Source organism: Salmo salar, chromosome 02 (assembly GCF_965601325.2).
Source record: "Salmo salar chromosome 02, fSalSal1, whole genome shotgun sequence".
Classification (NCBI taxonomy): domain Eukaryota; kingdom Metazoa; phylum Chordata; class Actinopteri; order Salmoniformes; family Salmonidae; genus Salmo; species Salmo salar.
Genome location: NC_138292.1, coordinates 91450706 through 91474979, shown reverse-complemented (window position 1 = coordinate 91474979; position 24274 = coordinate 91450706). Strand labels below are relative to the sequence as shown.

The 24274-nt window shown below is 45.5% G+C and overlaps 1 protein-coding gene across 1 annotated transcript; it reads left to right on the top strand.

The window, feature by feature from the left end:
• The first annotated feature begins 4286 nt into the window (after positions 1–4286).
• On the top strand, positions 4287–24262 carry LOC123738754 (uncharacterized). The gene is made up of 2 exons (XM_082968156.1): positions 4287–4909; positions 14786–24262. Exons 1-2 carry the CDS (start codon positions 4513–4515, stop codon positions 15667–15669), a joined length of 1281 nt encoding a protein of 426 aa, XP_082824282.1. The 5' UTR covers positions 4287–4512; the 3' UTR covers positions 15670–24262.
• The last annotated feature ends 12 nt before the right edge of the window (positions 24263–24274 follow it).

Sequence of the window (24274 nt, the reverse complement as noted above, 5' to 3'; positions counted from 1 at the left end):
GAGGATCAGGGGAGAATAGAGGGACAGGGGAGAATAAAAAGGACAGGGGAGAATAAAGAGGGTCAGGGGAGAATAAAGAGGATCAGGGGAGAATAAAGAGGACCAGGGGAGAATAAAGAGGATCAGGGGAGAATAAAGAGGATCAGGGGAGAATAGAGGGACAGGGGAGGATAAAGAGGATCAGGGGAGAATAAAGAGGATCAGGGGAGAATAAAGAGGATCAGGGGAGAATAAAGAGGATCAGGGGAGAATAAAGAGGATCAGGGGAGAATAAATGTACCTTTAGCAAATCAGATTGATTTTAAAGTTATCAATTTGTACAGTATATGCTGAAACCATAAATACATGTTATGGTAGATGTTGTATTACATGATGGAATCGACCATATTCTAAAATGTAACATATACAGTATATTATATGCAGTATGATCAGTAGAAAACTGCTACCTAACCTGTTCACTGCGAGAGTAAAAGCACAACAACATGTTTGTATTATAAACATAGAGCAACAGGGAGAAATGTATTCCTAGTACAAAAGTAAATCAGTATCAAAGTGCTTTTTGAATAGGTAGTTATATAATCAGCATTTACAAACAACAAGGGACTTTGCAGTTATGATGCCTGCAGCTCAACTCATTCAACCAATTAGGCAACAGCACACAGCCAAGTCTTGGTGGTTGTCCACTGAATCCTGAAAGAGAAGACGACTTCAAGAATGACGCAACTGTAGATCACAGAGAAAGAACAACAGTACAGCACTTTATCCAGGCCGAGAGTTATGAAAGAGCTGGTCATTTTCTGGCCCTGTAGGCTAGAATTAGAATCCTGAACATAATGTGAGGTGCAGTAGGGAGCCTGTCCAGGGTGCTAATCAGTGGAGGGGAATCTGAGAATGCAGGGTGGGAGTTGAAATAGTCAAATCTGGAGCTGACAAGGGCTGGAATGTATATGACATGTGATCATCTGGGATGATGTAACAATGAGAATGGGCAGGTATTCCTTAGGGCTGGAATGTAAATGATGTAACAATGAGAATGGGCAGGTATTCCTTAGGGCTGGAATATAAATAATGTAACAATGAGAATGGGCAGGTATTCCTTAGGGCTGGAATGTAAATGATGTAACAATGAGAATGGGCAGGTATTCCTTAGGGCTGGAATGTAAATGATGTAACAATGAGAATGGGTGGGCATTCCTTAGGGCTGGAATGTAAATGATGTAACAATGAGAATGGGCAGGTATTCCTTAGGGCTGGAATGTAAATAATGTAACAATGAGAATGGGCAGGTATTCCTTAGGGCTGGAATGTAAATGATGTAACAATGAGAATGGGCAGGTATTCCTTAGGGCTGGAATGTAAATGATGTAACAATGAGAATGGGTGGGCATTCCTTAGGGCTGGAATGTAAATAATGTAACAATGAGAATGGGTGGGCATTCCCTCGGATGAAGAGCATCTCCGTGTTGCTGATTATGTGATGTCATCCAGGTGGAAATGTCAGCTGCATATCTGATGGAGGAAAAGAGATAAGTTGAGTGTCCTGTCAATATGTTGATCTATATGTACTGTACATGTTGAGTGTCCTGTCAATATGTTGATCTATATGTACTGTACATGTTGAGTGTCCTGTCAATATGTTGATCTATATGTACTGTACATTGATGTGTATATATATCTTGGTCTATATGTAACCGATGTGAAATGGCTAGTTAGTTAGCGGTGGTGCGCGCTAATAGCGTTTCAAGCGGGTGACGTCACTCGCTCTGAGACCTGAAGTAGTTGTTCCCCTTGCTCTGCAAGGGCTGTGGCTTTTGTGGCGCGATGGATAATGATTTACATTTACATTTAAGTCATTTAGCAGACGCTCTTATCCAGAGCGACTTACAAATTGGTGCATTCACCTTATAATATCCAGTGGAACAACCACTTTACAATAGTGCGATGCTTCGTGGGGTGTGAGTTGTTGATGTGTGCAGAGGGTCCCTGGTTCAAGCCCAGGTTGGGGCGAAGAGAGGGACGGAACCTACACTGTTACATATATTTTTTTGTATTTTAATTTCTATTATTATTGTCATTATAGTGTTTTGTGGTTGAGGGGTGGGGGGAGGTTGATGGGGATGATGGAGGTGCTGGGCGTGTCCTATTGTGGGCTGATGGGATGGTGGAGGTGAAGGGACCTATTGGGGAGGGGATTCTTCATGGAGGCACATTCAGTCATAGTTTTGTTTATGATATTATTATACATTTATTTATTGTTGTTTGTCTATTATTATAACCGTTTACTGTGATTATGGATATGCACTCATGTTGACTTATATATTTGAACGTTCTTTTTCGCCCAGAGTACACATTTTAGATTTATTATTGTTATTATTATTTTATTATTACTACTGTACCTACATTCTTAATACCTAAGACAGAAAAAGTGTACTTTTTGTTGTTGTTGGAAAAGCCATAAGAGGGAAAAGCAGGATGGGATGGGGGATTGAGGGATGGGTAGAGAGAACAGTAGAGGGCTCTGAAAACTATTATTTCTGAAATAACCACTTCCTAATGTGACTAGACTCTAATACTTCCTGTGGCACATCAGAGGGCATGATAGGTCACCAAAAATGATTATGACGTGTGCCAGGCCTTGCAGTCCCAAGATAGAATTCCAACAGGCCCTTCCCTGTGGCTCAGTTGGTAGAGCATGGTATTTGCTACGCCAGCATGGTGTGTGCTACGCCAGCATGGTGTGTGCAATGCCAGGTTTGTGGGTTCGATTGCCACAGGGGGCCAGTACGAAAAAAATTAAATTACATGAAATGTTTGAAATGTATGCATTCACTACTGTAAGTCGCTCTGGATATGAGCATCTGCTAAATGACTAAAATGTAAAATAGCCTTGCTGAAATCCCCCCCCCCCCCCTTCTAATTTCCTTAATTTTGTGGCTAGAGTCAAATACTTTCTATAGAACAAACTTCACATCAGGATAGGCAACCGAAATGAATAATTAATAGACTAATACACTTGAAACAAATAGCCAAACCGAAAACTGCAGACATTACTAGTGCCTCCCCACGATCAAACCGTCATGAAAAATAAAATGAAACGCAGCCTGACGTGATCAGAAACTTCAACTAGCAAGCAAGTCGCAGCAATGAAGAATTCGGCACAACACCGAAGCCAAAATAGAAAATAAATTTTACTACACTGCGTTACCCACTCCAGTCAGCAGATGGCGGAAGAAGAATTGAGTGCGTGCGCGTTCACGCGAAGGGGGGCTTTTACCCCCAAGCCATAAGACTCCCGAACAGGTAATCAAATGGCTACCCGGAGTATTTGCATTGTGCCCCCCCCCAACCCCTCTTTTACGCTGCTGCTACTCTCTGTTTATCATATATGTATGTCACTTTAACTACACATTCATGTATGTATATACTACCTCAATTAGCCCGACTAACCGGTGCCTGTATATAGCCTCCCTACTGTTATAGCCTCGCTACTGTTATAGCCTCTCTACTGTTTATAGCCTCTCTACTGTTATAGCCTCTCTACTGTTGTAGCCTCTCCCATGTATATAGCCTCTCTTCTGTATATAGCCTCGCTACTGTATATAGCCTCTCTACTGTTATAGCATCTCTACTGTATATAGCCTCTCTACTGTATATAGTCTCTCTACTGTTATTTTTCACTGTCTTTTTACTGTTGTTTTTATTTCTTTACTTATGTATTGTTCACCTAATAGCTATTTTTTACTTAAAAAATTGCACTGTTGGTTAGAGCCTGTAAGTAAGCATTTCACTGTAAGGTCTACACCTGTTGTATTCGGCGCACGTGACAAATGCACTTTGATTTGATTGTATTAGACAATGTAAACACACTAATAGACCAGGAGGAATAATACCCATTTTATGCAGGAATGTAACAACATAATTACACCGTTACACTAGCATACAAACTCGGTAGTACAGAGTAGATACTTCATATGACTTGGGAATATTGCATTGTGGGTAGTTTAGAAGGTATCCCAAAATAAATTAATAAATATGTAATAACACAAAAACATAACTGTTTGTACTTACAGGTAACCAGATCGTGAATACAACTACGTTACTAAGTCTTTAACCACACTGTGTTGTTACACTGGTGAGTAAAAACTAACGCTTCCTACACTTTAACTTGTTGTCTGAAAATAAAATAAACATTTTACTCAACTGCGTTACCCATTCCAGTCAGCAGATGGCGGTGTGGGAATTTAAGGTAATGCTGTTGGTGTGACGTATAATGTAGTGGACGGAACGCTTCTTTCAACAGCAACAACAGTTATTCAGCCACCTCGGTAGCTTGCTAGACAAAATAGCCGAACCAATTAAACTCTTTAGTGTATATTAGCTACTGTGTTTTAAACCCACTTCGGTCGTCTAGTTAGTCATCAGATTTAATTTCATATTTACGGTGTTGTCGTTATTAGTCAGGTAGCGGGCTGGTTAAGATAGCATTAGCCTAACTAGCTAACATCTCCGACCATGAGTACACTAAACTACTCTCCTGATAAAGAAGTGAAGATCTGCTGGACGGAGAAAGAAGCTCTCGTCAAAGAGGAGAAGGAAGAGGAGGATATCACAGTAAAACAAGAAGTAGAGGGTGAGGCCATTACTGTGAAAGAAGAAAAAGACGCGTTCAGAGTGAAAGAAGAGGATGTTACAGTAAAAGAGGAAGAAGAGGCCTTCAGAGTGAAGGAAGAGGAGGATGTTACAGTGAAACAAGAGGAGGATGCATTTTTTGGAGTGAAAGAGAGGGAGAGGGGGACTGTCGCATCGAAAAAGGAAGAAGAGGAGGAAACTGGATATCTGGGCTCGGTTTCCCAAAGGCATGTTAAGGCGTCCAATGGTTCTAACTATGAACGGACCCTGGTTAATACTAGTAAGTACTGTCTTAAAAACAGAGGCACAAACTCTGCAGTTGTTGAACTGATGTGTGGTGTTAAAGGGGAAATCTGCAATTGCTACATCAATATTTAAATGTTTTATTATTTATTTATAGACATTGATATCCTCCTGAATCCTGCTTACAAGCAAAAATGAAAGCAGAAAGCACCAGTGACTTGATCAATAAGAAACAGAAACAAAATGGCAGCCCAGAGACCTGAGCTGTGTTAGAATACTCATACTAACCGCACTATTTGTGATGTGAATTGTGAGTTGAGTATATAGTATGCTTATTGGTCATAGTATGGATATAGTTAGTATGCCAAAAGTTCCCGGATGTCGTACTACATTCAACAAAATACAAAGTATATATGCAGAGGACACTATTTCTGTGCTTTTAGGGCCCATAATGCAATTCTTCTGGAAATGGGCGTGGCTTCAACTATTTTCAGATTTGAAGAAAATGGCGGAAAATATGCAGCCAAAATCCGACGAGAGAGCGGATACAAATGAATTCATTGCTTTAACTAATTATGACAAATGTTAAGAAAATGTTGAGCAATGTAATGACTTTTCAAATAAGTTACGTTACACATTACGTTAGCTACGCTATCCTTACAAACCGCATAGCATATCTTTACAGCAGTATGTACCAGTATGTCAGCTAGCTACCTAGTTGGCTACTGTCAAAGGAATTTTCTATCCCAATGATAATAATTAACAATCAATAAGCCTTGACTAATTCCCAAGGTTTGTAAGACAATGGGTTAATAATTAGGCAAAGACTCAGCATCTGCAAAAGGTTAATTCGGCTTTATTCAGAGAAAGTTCTGAGGTCCAAATAACAAAGACATTTTATAGTTCCCTCCCTGCTAACGCACATACATTTTCACAAACACTAGATATATGAAACACTCCTCGGATTTCTCACAACCGTTAATCACTATCCAGCGCTGTCTGTGCTCTCCCCCCGAGATTAGAGAAACCTTGGAAGTACCTCCCGGTTTTCTCCAAAGTCTCTCCAAGTTTCTAGGTCGGGTAAAACAGATGCCTACTGTTCTCTTATGTCCCTGCTATAACCACACACGCACACATTTTGTCCTGGCCCTCTACTAGACCTTATGTGACTAACCATTCAGTACCTTAATTATTCATTATCCATGCTACATAACCTGTTAGGGCTAGGGGGCAGTATTTACACCGCCGGATAAAAAACGTACCCGATTTAATCTGGTTACCACTCCTACCCAGTAACTAGAATATGCATATACTTATTACAAATGGATAGAAAACACCCTAAAGTTTCTAAAACTGTTTGAATGGTGTCTGTGAGTATAACAGAACTCATTTGGCAGGCAAAAACCTGAGAAGGTTTCATGCAGGAAGTGGCCTGTCTGACAAGGTGTCGTTCTTCTTGTCTCTGTTTATTGAAGAGTGAGGATCTTAGCTGTCCCGTGACACTTCCTACGGCTGCCATAGGCTCTCAGAATCGTGGCTTTGCAGGCTCTGGCTGAAAAAAAGTAGCGCGTTTGGGTAGTGGCTGGTTACAGTACTGTGAGACTCAGGCTCGTGCCCGCGTCGACCGAAAGCTGTGTTTTCTTTCCTCTGTTTAGCTAAATGGACATTCCCGGTCGGAATATTATCGCTTTTTTACGAGAAAAATGGCATAAAAATGGATTTTAAACAGCGGTTGACATGCTTCGAAGTACGGTAATGGAATATTTAGATTTTTCTTTGTCACGAATTGCGCCATGCGCGCGACCCTGATTTACCATTTCAGATAGTGTCTGGGATGCACGAACAAAACGCCGCTATTCGGATATAACGATGGATTATTTTGGACCAAACCAACATTTGTTATTGAAGTAGCAGTCCTGGGAGTGCATTCTGACGAAGACAACAAAAGGTAATCAAACTTTTATAATAGTAAATCTGATATTGGTGAGTGCTAAACTTGCCGGGTGTCTAAATAGCTAGCCCGTGATGCCTGGGCTATGTACTTAGAATATTGCAAAATGTGCTTTCACCAAAAAGCTATTTTAAAATCGGACATATCGAGTGCATAGAGGAGTTCTGTATCTATAATTCTTAAAATAATTGTTATGCTTTTTGTGAACGTTTATCGTGAGTAATTTAGTAAATTGTTAGCGAATTCCCCGGAAGTTTGCGGGGGGTATGCTAGTTCTGAACGTCACATGCTAATGTAAAAAGCTGTTTTTTTATATAAATATGAACTTGATTGAACAAAACATGCATGTATTGTATAACATAATGTCCTAGGGTTGTCATCTGATGAAGATCATCAAAGGTTAGTGCTGCATTTAGCTGTCTTCTGGGTTTTTTTGACATTATATGCTAGCTTGAAAAATGGGTGTCTGATTATTTCTGGCTTGGTACTCTGCTGACATAATCTAATGTTTTGCTTTCGTTGTAAAGCCTTTTTGAAATCGGACAGTGTGGTTAGATTAACGAGAGTCTTGTCTTTAAATAGCTGTAAAATAGTCATATCTTTGAGAAATTGAAGTAATAGCATTTCAAAGGTTTTGAAAATCGCGCCACAGGATTCAACTGGCTGTTACGTAGGTGGGACGAATTAGTCCCGCCTAGCCCAGAGAGGATAACTACTAATTCATAATGGATTATTGATTCATTTACCTTTATTAGATAATTCTCTTATCAGCTACTTATACATCAAACTTGCCAGTATATTAACTATATTCTAACTAACTACCCAACTTGACTTGATTATTAACGTCATTCTTAGCCAAGGGGTCGTGTGCATTCTCAATGGACATTGTTAATTTGGGTGCGTTCATAAATTCGCTCTGGCTCTCTACTCCGATTTCAGAGCACTCTTGTCTGAGTACCAGAGCGCAGAATAACTGATGAATTTACTGACGCTCAACACCCGTTGAATATGGCCGGTGTCAGTAAACGTCTGCAAAAAAGCTCAATTTAAATTGTTGCCAGCAGCACAGTTATTCACCAACGTTCTGGATAACATGAAAACCGCCTAACCAGCTCTGCTAGGGCAAGTAAAATGGTAAGAGTGAGGTTCTCTCTCATTTGTGTCTAGCAAGCTATCCAACCTTAGCCAGTTAGCTTGGGTGCTTTACTGTCATTGTGAGGTCAGAACGCTTGGCTCGACCCTACTCCTCAGCCATATAGTATTTGTTTACAAACAGTGGCCTTATACGTGCTCATGTTTTGGTTTCTGATGGGGTTACACAGTTGAAACATACATTTCATACATTTCATTTCATGCATTTTTATTTTTTTTGCATTCTGACATAGGTGTTCCTTTTGTCCACGTGGGAAAAGGCAGTGTGGAGTGCAATAGAGATTGCATCATCTGTGGATCTGTTAGGGCGGTATGCAAATTGGAGTGGGTCTCGGGTTTCTGGGATAATGGTGTTGATGTTAGCCGTGGCCAGCCTTTCAAAGCACTTCATGGCTACAGACGTGAGTGCTACGGGTCGGTAGTCATTTAGGCAGGTTACCTTAGTGTTCTTGGGCACAGGGACTATGGTGGTCTGCTTAAAACATGTTGGTATTACAGACTCAGACAGGGAGTGGTTGAAAATATCAGTGAAGACACTTGCAGGTTGGTCAGCGCATGCTCGCAGTACACATCCTGGTAATCCGTCTGGCCCTGCGGCCTTGTGAATGTTGACCTGTTTAAAGGTCTTACTCACATCGGCTGCGTAGGGCGTGATCACACAGTCTTCTGGAACAGCTGGTTCTCTCATGCATGTTTTAGTGTTATTTGCCTTAGTTTATCTCATCTTGTAGGCTCGTGTCACTGGGCATCTATCGGCTGTGCTTCCCTTTGTAGTCTGTAATGGTTTGCAAGCCCTGCCACATCCAATGAGTGTCAGAGCCTTTGTAATACGATTTGATCTTAGTCCTGTATTGACACTTTGCCTGTTTGATGGTTCGTCGGAGGGCATAGCGGGATTTCTTATAAGCTTCCGGGTTAGAGTCCCGGTCCTTGAAAGCGGCAGCTCTAGCCTTTAGCTCAGTGTGGATGTTGCCTGTAATCCATGGCTTCTGGTTGGCGTATGTACGTACGGTCACTGTGGGGACGATGTCATCGATGCACTTATTGATGAAGCCAATGACTGTTGTGGTGTACTCCTGAATGCCATCGGAGGAATCCCGGAACATATTCCAGTCTGCTAGCAGTCCTGTAGCTTAGCATCTGCTTCATCTGACCACTTTCTTATTGATCAAGTCACTGGTGCTTCCTGCTTTAATTTTTGCTTGTATGCAGGGTTCAGGAGGATAGAATTATGGTCAGATTTGCCAAATGGAGGGCGAGGGAGAGCTTTCTATGTGTCTCTGTGTGTGGAGTAAAGGTGGTCCAGAGTTGTTTTCCCTCTGGTTGCACATTTAACATGCTGATAGAAATTTGGTAAGACGGATTTAAGTTTCCATGCATTAAAGTCCCCAGCTAATAGGAACACTGCCTCTGGGTGAGCGTTTTCCTGTTTGTTTTTGGCGGAATACAGCTCATTCAATGCGGTCTTAGTGCCAGCCTCAGTCTGTGTTGGTATGTAAACAGCTACGAAAAATACAGATAAACTTTCTAGGTAGATAGTGTGGTCTACAGCTTATCATGAGATACTCTACCTCAGGCGAGCAATAGCTCGAGACTTCCTTAGATATCGTGCACCAGCTGTTATTTACAAAATACATAGTGCGCCGTCCCTTGTCTTACCAGACGCCGCTGTTCTATCCTGCCTGTGCAGCGTATAACCAGCCAGCTGTATGTTGATAATGTCATCGTTTAGCCACGACTCCGTGAAGCATAAGATATTACAGTTTTGAATGTTCCGTTGGTAGTTTAGTCTTCCGAGTAGGTCATCAATTTTATTTTCCAAAGATTGCACGTTTGCAAGCAGAATGGAAGGAAGTGGGGGTTTATTCAATCGCCTACGAATTCTCAGAAGGCAGCCTGTCCTTTGGCCCCTATTTCTCCACCTTCGCTTCACGCAATTGACGGGGATCTGGGCCTGTTCCCGAGAAAGCAGTACATCGTTCACGTCGGACTCGTTAAAGGAAAAAAAGGATTCTGCCAGTCCGTGGTGAGTAATCGCAGTTCTGATGTCTTGAAGTTCTTTTCGGTCATAAGAGACGGTAGCGACAACATTATGTACAAAATAAGCAAAAAATAAATAAGTTCCTAACAATGCAAAGAAACGATAAAAAAAAAAACACACAATTGGTTGGGAATAAGTAAAAAGTCAGCCTTGCTCTCTGGCGCCATCTTAAAGACAGTTATGCCGTGCGCCACGTTGGATCCAACCTCCCTAAACAAATTGATGTTTATAATGTGTTAGTGTCTACTTGATTTCCAGTAGGGTCTCGTTAGTCTGTTTGAACACAGAGATACTTAGCTCATAATATGTAGAGAATTGTTCCTTGATGTATAAACTATTGTTCAACACACAGAGCTATTTTCCTTTATTCAGGACATTTAGAATGACAACACATTACAGAGTAGCCTAGTGGGATTATTCACAAAATTATCTGGTGATCAGGTTATGAAATGTCATGACAAATACATTTTAGTTTCCTTGTTTCACCTGAAATATTAAATTAGTCCTAGGTCTATGTTGTTGTTAGGTGAAGTTATTGGTCCTACAGTAGGTCAATCAACAAATGTTTTTATAAAGCCCTTTTTACATCAGCTGATATCATAAAATGCTATACAGAAATCCAGCCTAAAAACTCCCTAGAAAGGCAGGAACCTAGGAAGAAACCTAGAGAGGAACCAGGCTATGACGGGTGGCCAGTCCTCTTCTGACTGTGCCGGGATGAGATTATAACAGTACATGGCCAAGATGTTCAAACGTTCATAGATGACCAGCAGGGTCAAATAATAATAATATCACAGTGGTTGTAGAGGGTGCAACAGGTCAGCACCTCAGTAGTAAATGTCAGTTGGCTTTTCATAGCTGAGCATTCAGAGTTAGAGACCGCAGGTGCGGTAGAGAGAGAGTTGAAAACAGCAGGTCCGGGACAAGGTAGCACGTCCGGTGAACAGGTCAGGGTTCCATAGCCGCAGGCAGAACAGTTGAAACTGGAGCAGCAGCACAACCAGGTGGACTGGGGACAGCAAGGAGTCATCAGGACAGGTATGTCTATATTGTTGTTAGGTGAAGTTATGGGTCCTACAGTAGGTCTATGTTGTTGTTAGGTGAAGTTATGGGTCAATTTGGCATACACAAAGTGTACAAACACTCCTTGTAAGGCCGATGGAAAAGCTAGCCAAAGAGCATTTTACTTCTTGATGTATAAAGCAGTTGATTTGCGGCAATAACACAAACATTATATTAAGCAGGAGATTCAAACGAGCCTTACAATTATAATCCAAAGTTGTAATATTCAGAACACATTGTGTAAAAACCAGAACCTTCGTCCAAAACTAGCGGTTTCCTCATTAACGTTGTCGGGGTAAGTTCCTTGTCCCTCTTTGGCTTTTTTTGTTTGTTGTACCTTTATTTAACAAGTCAGATAAGTACAAATTCTTATTTTCAATGACTGCCTAGGAACAGTGGGTTAACTGCCTTGTTCAGGGGCAGAACGACGTATTTTGTACCTTGTCAGCTCAGGGATTCCAACTTGCAACCTTTCGGTTACAAGTCCAACGCTCTAACCACTACGCTGCCGCCCCAGCTTATTGGTGAAATCAGCAGTCAGACAATATCTTCTTTAAGTAAACCAATCAAACCTTTATTTAATGTAATTGCAGACAGATGTTGACAACAGGAACATAAGGCATGTTTCTGAGTAAGTTCTGCTCCCCACCTAAAGGCCCAGCTGATTTTATACATGTGATCACTCCCTAGTGGAATGATCACCTATGTCAATGTATGTGTGTATCAATAAGCTGAGGTTACCTTATAAGGCAACCTAGTACAGTAGCTTCTCTGAATTTCTTAGAATTGTAAACTGTCACACAAGATCAAACTGTCAAAACCAGACAGTGGTTACTTCTCTTTATCTAGTTTCAGTCTGACTCAGACCCAGCCTGCAGCACACTCTCACAACAGCCAGAGCTTAACCACAAAGACTAATATAGATGGCTTGTGCAACGTATAGTGGCAGAGTTTAGGCACATAGCAACAGTATCTTATTATAAGGCCTGCAGCAAAACATATGGATCTTAAAGTCCCCTTAATCAATAATGGAGAGGGTCTTTGGGACCCACCCCCTACATTCCCCTCTCTGAGACTAATACGTCTCACAGGTTCAATCATAATATTCTCCTCTGAAATCAAACAGAGTTGGCAAAACCCCAGGATCCATTTGATCCCAGGGATGGTCTGCTAAAGGGAGAAACAACTCCTGAGGTTCCTGGAATGGTGGTGGGGTGAGTCTGTCTATAGTCCCATTCCTCCTGAGTCCTGGAATGGTGGTGGGGTGAGTCTGTCTATACTCCCATTCCTCCTGAGTCCTGGAATGGTGGTGGGGTGAGTCTGTCTATACTCCCATTCCTCCTGAGTCCTGGAATGGTGGTGGGGTGAGTCTGTCTATATTCCCATTCCTCCTGAGTCCTGGAATGGTGGTGGGGTGAGTCTGTCTATACTCCCATTCCTCCTGAGTCCTGGAATGGTGGTGGGGTGAGTCTGTCTATACTCCCATTCCTCCTGAGTCCTGGAATGGTGGTGGGGTGAGTCTGTCTATACTCCCATTCCTCCTGAGTCCTGGAATGGTGGTGGGGTAAGTCTGTCTATATTCCCATTCCACCTGAGTCCTGGAATGGTGGTGGGGTGAGTCTGTCTATACTCCCATTCCTCCTGAGTCCTGGAATGGTGGTGGGGTGAGTCTGTCTATATTCCCATTCCTCCTGAGTCCTGGAATGGGGGTGGGGTGAGTTTTACTAAGATCAGAGGTCTGATCCATTTTGGCAGTCATATTCTCAGGAGTCAGGGAGGAGCAGAACACAATTACCAGGATCAATAATACCTAGTACGTTACAGTGTCCTCCTTCCTTCTCCAAAATATAATCTAAAGCCAACTCATGGCAGCCGACGACAGCTTTCGGATTTTGGACATCTAATGAGAGTTGGCTAAATCCTGGGATCGTTAAACTCATATGGGCCTGTAAATAATAGGTTCAATTATTCACCCACTTTCCCAGGACAGCCACACCCCAGGAGGGTATGACTGACATACCAAAAATCTCCCCTGGGCGTAGGACATGACCATAGTCTTCCTGATTGTCTGGGATGAGTCGTTTGGCACGTTTCAGTTCCCCAGAGTTGGTTTTACCTGTCTCATTGAAAAGGTCGGTGACCAGAATTCTTAACATGTACATTTCTGTTCTCCCCAAATAACAACATCCCCCCCCATCCAGGAGGTAAAGTGAGGTATCCCCTGTCACTGCATACCCACATCCATCCAAAATGTGCTCCCATGCCTTCCTCCATCCTGGAAAAGTTTACACCTGTCACCTGTTGCATTACCCATGTGCCAGATGTGTTCCCCTTTAATCCTATGTATGTCACTGCTTTCACCCATTTATTATTGTCCACATCCCCGTCCACAAAGGGAACCAGTAGGATTTGGAGAGCAATAAATACCCTGCATGTGTTTCTATGGTTGTGATTTTCTTGTTTCACAACCATAGTGTGTGATGGTGTCCTCGACATCTGATGACTCTTCTGGTTCTGTGGCTGAACCCTCTGTTGGTTCTTCTGGCCTTTGGTCTCGGCCCTCTGGCTGTGGTCTTCCCCGTTTCTCCTCTGGCTGTGGTCTTCCCCGTTTCTCCTCTGGCTGTGGTCTTCCCCGTTTCTCCTCTGGCTGTGGTCTTCCCCGTTTCTCCTCTGGCTGTGGTCTTCCCCGTTTCTCCTCTGGCTGTGGTCTTCCCCGTTTCTCCTCTGGCTGTGGTCTTCCCCGTTTCTCCTCTGGCTGTGGTCTTCCCCGTTTCTCCTCTGGCTGTGGTCTTCCCCGTTTCTCCTCTGGCTGTGGTCTTCCCCGTTTCTCCTCTGGCTGTGGTCTTCCCCGTTTCTCCTCTGGCTGTGGTCTTCCCCGTTTCTCCTCTGGCTGTGGTCTTCCACGTTTCTCCTCTGGCTGTGGTCTTCCCCGTTTCTCCTCTGGCTGTGGTCTTCCCCGTTTCTCCTCTGGCTGTGGTCTTCCCCGTTTCCCCTCTGGCTGTGGTCTTCCCCGTTTCTCCTCTGGCTGTGGTCTTCCCCGTTTCTCCTCTGGCTGTGGTCTTCCCCGTTTCTCCTCTGGCTGTGGTCTTCCCCGTTTCCCCTCTGGCTGTGGTCTTCCCCGTTTCTCCTCTGGCTGTGGTCTTCCCCGTTTCCCCTCTGGCTGTGGTCTTCCCCGTTTCTCCTCTGGCTGTGGTCTTCCCCGTTTCTCCTCTGGCTGTGATCTTCCCCGTTTCTCCTCTGGCTGTGGTCTTCCCCGTTTCTCCTCTGGCTCTGACTGTTTTCTACAGGCGGCCATATGTCTAGGATCTTCCAGTCTGTTCCTTTGTGTGGAGTGAGTTGGGGTGGCGAGGGAAACTCCCTCCAGGAACTGTGCTTTCTTTTTTCATCCAATTTTAATGTTCTCATGCTGCTTGTTGCTGCTGTTGTGTCTTCCACCTCCTTCATCGGAGTCCCCTTGAGGATAATTGTGGTAGCATCTCCATTTTCTTCTGTCAGTGGTATGAGAGGGTAGATCTGTGTATAGTCACCTGGAGGTCCTCTGGGTTGATTTTCATACGGCGGCAAATAATTGTCAAATAATTTAACAGACATCAATTGTTGTACAACTTCATGGGTACGCTCTGGGCATCACCTTTTACCTCAAATAAACAGTGGATTACTGCTGTTGTGGGCCTTTAACCATCTGTCTGACTTTGTCGTTCACACAGGAGAGAGACGTGACTATCGTGGATCCTCTGGGGAGCCTCAACAACATCATGATGCTGATGAGGCAGAGAAGAGTCTCTCCAGATCAGAACTCCTCAAGAAACACCAGCAGAGACCCACAGGAAAGAAACCTCACTGCTGCTCTGACTGTGGGAAAAGATTCAACTCTGCAGTAAAACTTAAAATACATAAAAGAATTCACACTGGAGAGAAATCTTTTGGCTGTGATCAATGTGGGAAGAGTTTTACTGCATCTAGCCATCTGACTATACACCAGAGAACACACACAGGAGAGAAACCTCATAGCTGTGATCAATGTGGGAAGAGTTTTTCTCGGCCAGACAGCCTGATGGTACACCAGCGGACACACACAGGAGAGAAATCTTATAGCTGTGAACAATGTGGGAAGGGTTTTTATACATCTGGCCAGCTTACTTTACACCAGAGAGTGCACACAGGAGAGAAACCTTATAGCTGTGATCAATGTGGGAAGAGTTTTACTACATCTGGCCCGCTGACTTTACACCAGAGAATGCACACAGGAGAGAAACCTTATAGCTGTGATCAATGTGGGAAGAGTTTTACTACATCTGGCCAGCTGACTTTACACCAGAGAATGCACACAGGAGAGAAACCTTATAGCTGTGATCAATGTGGGAAGAGTTTTATTTCATCTGGCCAGCTGACTTTACACCAGAGAATACACACAGGAGAGAAACCTTATAGCTGTGATCAATGTGGGAAAAGTTTTACTACATCTAGCCAGCTGACTTTACACCAGAGAACACACACAGGAGAGAAACCTTATTGCTGTGATCAATGTGGGAAGAGTTTTGCTAGATCTGACTTTACACCAGAGAACACACACAGGAGAGAAATCTTCTAGCTGTGATCAATGTGGGAAGAGTTTTAGTAGATCTGGCCATCTGACTTTACACCAGAGAATACACACAGGAGAGAAACCTTATAGCTGTCATCAATGTGGGAAGAAATACTCTGATAAAAGATGTCTGATTAAACATAAAAAAATACATGGAATCGTTTCATGATATCAATGAAATGAAATCTCACAATAATGTCACAATGTAGAATGTTTTTAACATGGTAGTAGGAGTATTTTAATGATGTCACAATGTAGAACCCTAAATGTTTGAACCCTGTTCTATTGATTTCAGCATGATATGGATATTAGCCTCAGGGGCAAAATCCAGGCTCTGAAATGGAAGAGTTACTATATATGAGATTAACAAAGAGTGACTAATAAAACATTTAAAAAGTTGTGTTCAGCTTACCATGTTGGTGACCCACTTGAATCAAAATGCAGCACTTCAAAATATAGCTAGCTGTTTTTTACAAATTGTCCTCTAACCAGTGGTTTTTGCTGCGTTAGTTTTAACAGGACGTGCAACCTCATCTCCCTCCTCTCGCACAATTGATTTCAACATGATATTGATGAGTAATGACAAATAAGTGTTGCATTCCTTTGTTTAGTGACCCCTAAATTGAAATGCATCACTCCAAATGGTAGCTGATTGACTTCTGCAGGTTGTCCTCTAACCAGTGAGGTGAAAGATATCTCCCATTTCCATGTGTTTTTTAGTTGTGTTAGTTTCAACATCACGTACAACCTGATTTCCCCCCCCCCCCCCTAATCGATATCAGTGATTTATTGCTACTTGTCAAAACAACAGCGTTTCTGCAGTTTTAGAAGGTGCTTGTTTAAAAAAAATACAGGTAATATGATTATTGTGGCAGATGTTTGTGTTTATTGCACATTTTATGTTTAGGTTTTCAATTTATCCCAAACTGTTTCTGCATATTGGTTATTGATTTGGAAACTTGTAAAAAAAAAATGTGATTGGAAAGACATTGAAAAGAAGGCTATGCCCAACATCCAATATGCGTTCGGTTTAGTTGAATGTGAAAGTTGAAAATGTTGTTTTGGGTCGTTTTTTTTCAATGACTTTAAAACAACTTCATTTCAACGTACTTGCAGCCTATACACATGAACGCAGTATAATAACTTGGTCTATAATCAATTTTATCAACAATCCTACATCACTCCAGTATTTATTTACAACACTCAAGTGCTAATTGTCTTTATTCCACTACTGAAGAATCATGACTCAAATCACCTCATATTTCAAACATTCAGCCTGACAAAATATACATGTTTTATTATTTCATGCCTCACCATTAAGTTCATTATTGTCAATACATATTAACAAAGGGGTGTACATTTGGTTTTTATATTTCATATTTACAATTCATGAAATATTTAGTAATCATAATTATTTATCCAACCAACTGACAATTTTTGGGTACAATTATATTGACATTGTTGCCCTGCTTTTAGAATATCAGGGTTCATTCTCAGATGTGTCAACCCAAATGTACTAGAGCATGACATTGGGGACTGGGCCCCGATCCAACAACATGCCTATCTAGTGAACCCTGAAAAGTGAGAGAAGCTCTGCAGTGAGGTGGAAAGTTACTACGGATATTGCAGGAGTTAACTCTTGAAATCAGACATGTCTGTGGCAAGGACAACTTGGTTGCTGATTGTCTCAGGGGTGGGCAGTCAAAAATATTTGCGTTTAGCCAGTGCGTTGCCATGGATCACAATTTATTTTGACTGCACGTTTTTCCGTATTGGAGATGAGTTTTGTTTGGGCTCGTTCCAAGGGGACGAGAGTTCTAGAAGCCAGTGAGTTTTAGGAAGACGAGAGTTCTAGAAGCTAGTGAAATTTTCAAAAAAATATATATACTTAGAAATGTGTTTTTTCTTGTTTTTAACTGTTGACATCCAGTAGACAACATGTTTATATTGTAGAAGGTGAAGCATTGTAGTTGATTATAATGAGGAATGGAAGTTGTGGTGGTAAGCATTCTCTTAAGGGGTGTCGAGTCGCGTCAATTCAAATCTGGTATTAGAACAAATTATTTGGCAAAGAGTAACTCAAGTTTTCTTTGTTCTATAATGACCCGGCTGGATCATAAAGGGAAAAGAGACGGACTCTAGGTGTGCAGGTCAGAACACAGGTTTATTCCTAAACTGGGCTATTGTTCAGGCCACAGCCCACGCCACTAAATGCCGAACGTACACAATTATACCATGTCGAGTTAAGGGTCACTCCCATAGGAACAGATCAAGGCCCCGAACAGAAAAAAGAGAGAAGATGAGACAGTAATCCCTATTTATGCATTTCCAAATCCCGCGGGATTACCCATCATACCCCCCCAACCTTTCCCTCTGTCCTGACATATTTAACCCCTGCTAGTAGCCATGAGAACCATAACACACCCACAAACACAGAACACAATACCGGGTCGTTACATAGCCCCCCCCCCTTTCTAAACCCTAGCCCCTAGGGTTACACAACAAAATCCTTAAAACGACCCGGAGGTCGCATCAGTCTCTTGGGCCTCCCCGTGGCTCTCACCGGTGAACCCCCAGAACACTCATCTGCCCCAATGTCATTTCCAGCGCCCTCCGAAGAAGCAGCCCCCATCCCAGGCTCAGGTTGCACTAGAGTCTCCTCGTTAGACTGTTCTCGTGGGCTCACATCAGAGACCTCACTCCTATTTCCTACCGTTTTCCTCCCTCTGTAGGGTACCAATCGGTCCCGGTGGACCACCACCTTCCTGCTCCGTGGGGGGACCTCCACCCGGTACGTCACCTCCCCCACTCTATCACCAGACACGGCCCCACCCATGCACTGTCCAGCTTTGGGCACCGCCCCTTCTTGCGCGTGGGGTTGTGAAGCCACACACATTCTCCCGCTCCGAAGTGCCTCCCCCTAGCGCGCGAGTCGTAGTGGCGCTTTTGGCGCACCCCTGCGTTCTCGAGTTGCTCTCGTGCGAAGGTGTGAGCCGCTTCTAACCGGTTCTGCAGACGACACACATAGTTCGGGCCAGGCAAAACCCCGTCGTCATTATCAGGAGGGTGGCCAAACGTCAGTTCGGCTGGGGTGCGCAACTCACGACCTAACATTAGTAGCGCTGGGGAGCACGCAGTCGATTCTTGAACAGCCGACCTACATGCCATAAGAATAAACGGTAAGTGGGTGTCCCAATCTCTCTGGTGTTTTGAGGTAACGATGGCCAGCTGCTGTGCTAATGTTCTGTTAAATCTTTCCACCAGCCCATCACTCTGGGGGTGAAGCGGAGTAGTGCGCGTCTTCTCCGCGCCTAACCGTCTACACAACTCTGAGAACACCCGTGACTCAAAGTTTCTCCCCTGGTCGCTGTGAATAGACTGTGGCACCCCAAACCGACTGATTATTCCCCCCACCAACGCATCAGCTACTGTCTCTGCCTCCTGGTCTGGGAGAGCGTAAGCCTCCGGCCACTTGGTGAAGTAGTCCATAGCGGTTAGAATCCACCTGTACCGCTGTCTGTGGTTGGAAACGGCCCCACTATGTCTACCCCCAGTCTCTCCATGGGCTCCCCTACTGGGAATTGTTGTAGGAGGGCGTGTGACTGACCTGGAGGTCCTTTTTTAGCAGCACACTCGTCGCACTGCCTACAAAAGTCCTCAACATCCCTCCTGTGCCTGGCCCAATAGAAGCCTTTACGCACGCGCTTTAACGTTTTGGAGACCCCAAAATGCCCTGCGCCAACTTCCCCATGAAGCTGCTGTAACACGCTCCCCTGCAGCCTTTTGGGCACCACTACCTGCCACGTAATTTCTCCAGTCGCTGGCTTTTTCCACCCCCTCTGGAGCACTCCCTCAGCCACTCTAAGGACTGTGAATTTAGCCCACAGTCCCTTGGTGACTGGTGATAGAGGGGCTACTTCCCCCCACGGCGGTCGTCTTCTCTCTTCCACCCACCGCAGCACAGGACGCAGCTCTGCGTCCTCCTCCTGGCGACGCCTCCACTCCCCAACGTCCACAGCCTCAAGCTCCCGGCACTCTGTCACACTCAGCTGACTCACCGTGGCGGTGACTCCCTCCTTCCTGCACAGTTCTCTCTCTCGCTCCACCCATTTGGCGCAGTACCCACAGCCATCCTCAGCGCACGGGCGGCGGGACAAGGCGTCTGCATTGCTGTGGCGAAGGCCGGCTCTGTGCTCCACCTGGAAGTCGTAGGGTTGCAGCTCCTCCAGCCAGCGGGCAATCTGACCCTCTGGCTCCTTGAAGGAGAGAAGCCACTGCAGGGCGGAGTGATCCGTCCGGACCACAAACGGCAGGCCCCCCAGGTAGTACTTGAAATGGCGTACTGCTGCCACGACAGCCAAAAGCTCTCTCCTTGTCACGCAGTAGCGTTTTTCAGCCTTATCAAAAGTTCTGCTGTATTAAGCTACTACGTGTTCCCCATCAGGACCACGCTGAGCCAGCACAGCCCCCAAACCCTCATTGCTTGCGTCGGTGTCCAGGATGAACGGACGGTTCGGGTCTGGTGAGGCCAGGACAGGGTCCTCCATCAGGGCACGTTTGAGGGCCTCAAACGCCCGCTGGTGCTCTTCGGTCCACTGAAAAACAGTGTCCTCGCTACCCCCGCAAACTCCTTCACAAACCTACGATAGTAGGATGCCAGCCCCAGGAAGCTCTTAACCTCTTTTTCCCCCCTGGAACTGGCCACCCCCTCACAGCCTCTACTTTGTCTGGCATCGTGCTGATGCCCTCACCACCCAGCTGATGCCCCAGGAACGCCACCTCCCTTTGCATGAAATGGCACTTTCCCGGATGTAATTTTAGCCACGCCCCCGAGATCCTCTCCAACACTCGCCTAATTGCCCCCAGTGCCCCCTCAAACGATGTGACGTGCACCAATATGTCGTCTAGGTACACAACACACTCATCTCTCGGAACCCCCGCCAGCACTCTGTCCATGAGCCTCTCAAAGGTGGCAGGAGCATTACAGAGCCCGAAGCACAGCACCTTGAACTGCCAATGGCCCCTATCTGTGGAGAAGGCCGTTTTTTCACGTGCCCCTGGCGAGAGGGGCACCTGCCAGTAGCCACTGCGCAGATCAAGGGAGGAGAACCACGAGGACCCTCTCACGTGGTCTAGCGACTCATCAATCCTCGGTAGGGGATAAGAGTCTTTAGTGGTGACAGAATTTAGGCCCCTGTAGTCAACACAAAACCTAAGTTTACCCCCTTTCTTAGGCACCATGATGACCGGCGCGGACCATGGGCTATCTGATGGCTCAATGAAATCAGCCCGCAACATGTCAACAATAGCTGTGTCTGCTGCTTCCCTCCTGGCAAGGGGAATACGACGGGGCCGAATTTTAATGGGTCGGGCGTCCCCAGTGTCTATTTCGTGATGAACTAGGTGCGTTTGTCCTACCTCATCTTCCCCCCAAGCAAAGCTATCTTTAAAGTCCAACAGCAGCTGCTTTAACTGTCTCTGTTGTCTCTCATCCAGACCCTGACAGTTCTTCAGCCACACAGCCTCGACGGCGTCGATAGCTTCCTCCTTCCCCCCGTCGGGCTGATGGGGTGAAGGAGCCAGTGTGTTTTGGGCTACTGAGCTGCCTGTGCTTGCACCATGATGGGGAGTGAAGGCCGTCGCCGCCGGAGACAGCTGCTGGAATGGCACAACGACCAAGGGAGCAGCCGGGATGACCGGTGGAGTTTCTGCAAGCTTGGAGGAAGACGGAGGGACAGCCCTGCCCCCTGCTGGCCCTCCCGAAGGCGACATTCCCACTGTGGGCCCCCCCGACAGCCTCAAAGTGCCCGACGCTAAGTCCAACTGAGCCCCACAGTTTTTCAAAAAGTCCATTCCCAGTATACAGGGGTCCTGCGCCGCTTCTACCCACGCCAGACACCCCACAGTTCTCCCCCCCACAGTCACAGATAGCTGACACTTCCCTAACATGGGGGCTAGCTCCCCCGTGACAGTCCGTAGCTGGACAAGGGTCGGCTCCACCCGCACCCCAACAGGTAGTATGTCTGGTCTCACCAGGGTTACTGTAGAGCCCGTGTCGACCAGGGCCAAACATTCCACCCTCTCTACCTTGACGATGACATTGCAGAAGTCCCCAACGGTGGTACGTCCCACCACAACTACCGGACTAGGAAACACGGCGGCAGCTACACCCTGGGGGAGCAGGTCCCCACCCTCTTGTCTGCGCTGCTGGGTACCTCTTTTGCTTACAGTGGGTTCGGGGGTGGGGGGGTGGGTCTGCGCTGCCCCCTGCGCGAGAACCCGCCGTCGTTTCCCTGGTGACGGGGGAATCTGCCACACTCCCGCTGAATGTGGCCAGGCTGGCCACAACCCCAGCAGACAATAGGAGTTGAGCTGACACTGCGACGCTGCCTGGAGCCCCTCTCCATGACAAGCGAAGCAGTCTTGACTAGCCCGCCCAACTCGTCGACCCACTCTGGTTTCGTGACCCCTGGCACCCCAGCCACCGCTGCTCTCACCTCTGGTTGACTGGCGACTTCCACTCTCACTCCCTCACCCCAGATCAGCTCCCTCTTCCTGGCTATCTCCACTGCAGCCCGCAGAGATGGTGGGTCCGCCATCTGAACATGCTTACCCAGTTCGGTGGAAGAGAGCGCTCTAATAAAACTGTCCCGTGCCAGCTCGTCTTGCACCCCAATCGGCATAGTTGCATAAGCCCGCCTGGTCAGGCTCAGAATACCACTTGCAAACGCCTTTAATGATTCCCCCTGAAGTCTCTTTTTGTTACTCAGTTCAATCCGCAGCATGTTGGGCTGCGCGTCGCTGCCGAAACAACCCCCCAATGCCTCCACTAGCGCACCGTAGTCGCCCCTCTCGTCCGGGGCTAGCGTTAACAGGCATTCCGACGCCTCCTCTGCCAGGCTCAGGGCAAGCTGTAACGCTTTCGTCTCGTCAGACCACCTCCCGGCTCTAGTCAACAACTCGAATTGAGTGAAAAAAACTTCCCATTTACCTTGTCCATTGAACTTTGGTAGTTTAGCCGCTACCGTGGCTAATGGCAATAGGCCGCTGCCATCTCTGTTTACATAAGCAGGCCCCGCCATTTCCGCACCCGGTGACGTCGATATCCCCGTCGCCGTGACGTCTGCTCTCGAGCGGTGTGAAGGAAAACCCGCCAGTTCTGCCATCTTGCTGACTGACAATTTAACTCCCACCATGTGGCCCTCCAGCTCTTCTACGGCAGTCGCCGCCCGACCCTCCCGACCGGGTACCCCCGAGCCCACAACGGACACATTGTCCGACTCTTCCTTAATTTTCCGCCTCGCCCTAAGCATCATGACCGTAGATGCGAGTCACGCTAAAGCCAACCCGCCCTATACTGAACAGCTAACTCGCCTAGTCTCGATCCCCTAGTTCGAAAGCACTTCTGACGCCAATGTAATGACCCGGCTGGGTCATAAAGGGAAAAGAGACGGACTCTAGGTGTGCAGGTCAGAACACAGGTGTATTCCTAAACTGGGCTATTGTTCAGGCCACAGCCCACGCCACTAAATGCCGAACGTACACAATTATACCATGTCGAGTTAAGGGTCACTCCCATAGGAACAGATCAAGGCCCCGAACAGAAAAAGAAAGAAGATGAGACAGTAATCCCTATTTATGCATTTCCAAATCCCGCGGGATTACCCATCATACCCCCCCAACCTTTCCCTCTGTCCTGACATATTTAACCCCTGCTAGTAGCCATGAGAACCATAACACACCCACAAACACAGAACACAATACCGGGTCGTTACAGTTCTTTAATTATTGCAAACACGTGTATGGTAAATAGGTTGGTAGTATATATACGGTCTCGCTGTGACACCACGCAGGGCAGACAGAGAAGAGAGCGTCACATCCTATTGTTTTCCCTCCCTGTAGGTTATGCAAACAAATAGCCAGTTCAACCCTAACAGGGGGAAGGTGTTACATTCTTTGGTTTTTCCATTTATGTTTTGAGGTTGGACTTTAGCACGTCTAGCTCGTTAGCACGTCTAGCTCGTTAGCACGTAGGACGCACTGATTGGTGTCACCTCGTTAGTCAGTATGTGTTACACCTGTGCTGGCTTGTCCATCTCGTTAGTGGGAAGGTGTTTCACCTGAGCTGGTCCAGGTTCTATTTAAGAGTGTCTGGCCCAGTGCTCCAGTTGTCTTGATACATGTGGAGAGTCAACACCTTTAGTTGCTCCACCTTTTTGGTTTGCGTCCTGTCTGTAAGTTTTGTGTGGGTTTTTCTTTTGTTTGCCTCTTCTTGGGCAGATTTGGCGGGTGTCTTTTAGGTCCCAGTTGTTGTTACTAGTCAACTTCCTGTGGACACCCCCAAAGTGACTTTCAGAGCCCCTCCTAAAAAACAAGCCTATATTTTTGCATTGGATATTGCATCCAATTAATATTTTAATCAATGCTCATTAGTCTTTCAGTTTAGTCATCTGTTATCTTATGTTTGTGTACTAAATATCTGTTTATTTGTCATGGGAATTTTGCTATCTCAATGGTTGAACTCAACTACTACTCAAAGCTTTGTCTATTTCCAGAAGGTTGTAAGGCTTCAATTAATAAAGAATTAGACAAAGTCTCAGATTCTGCAATA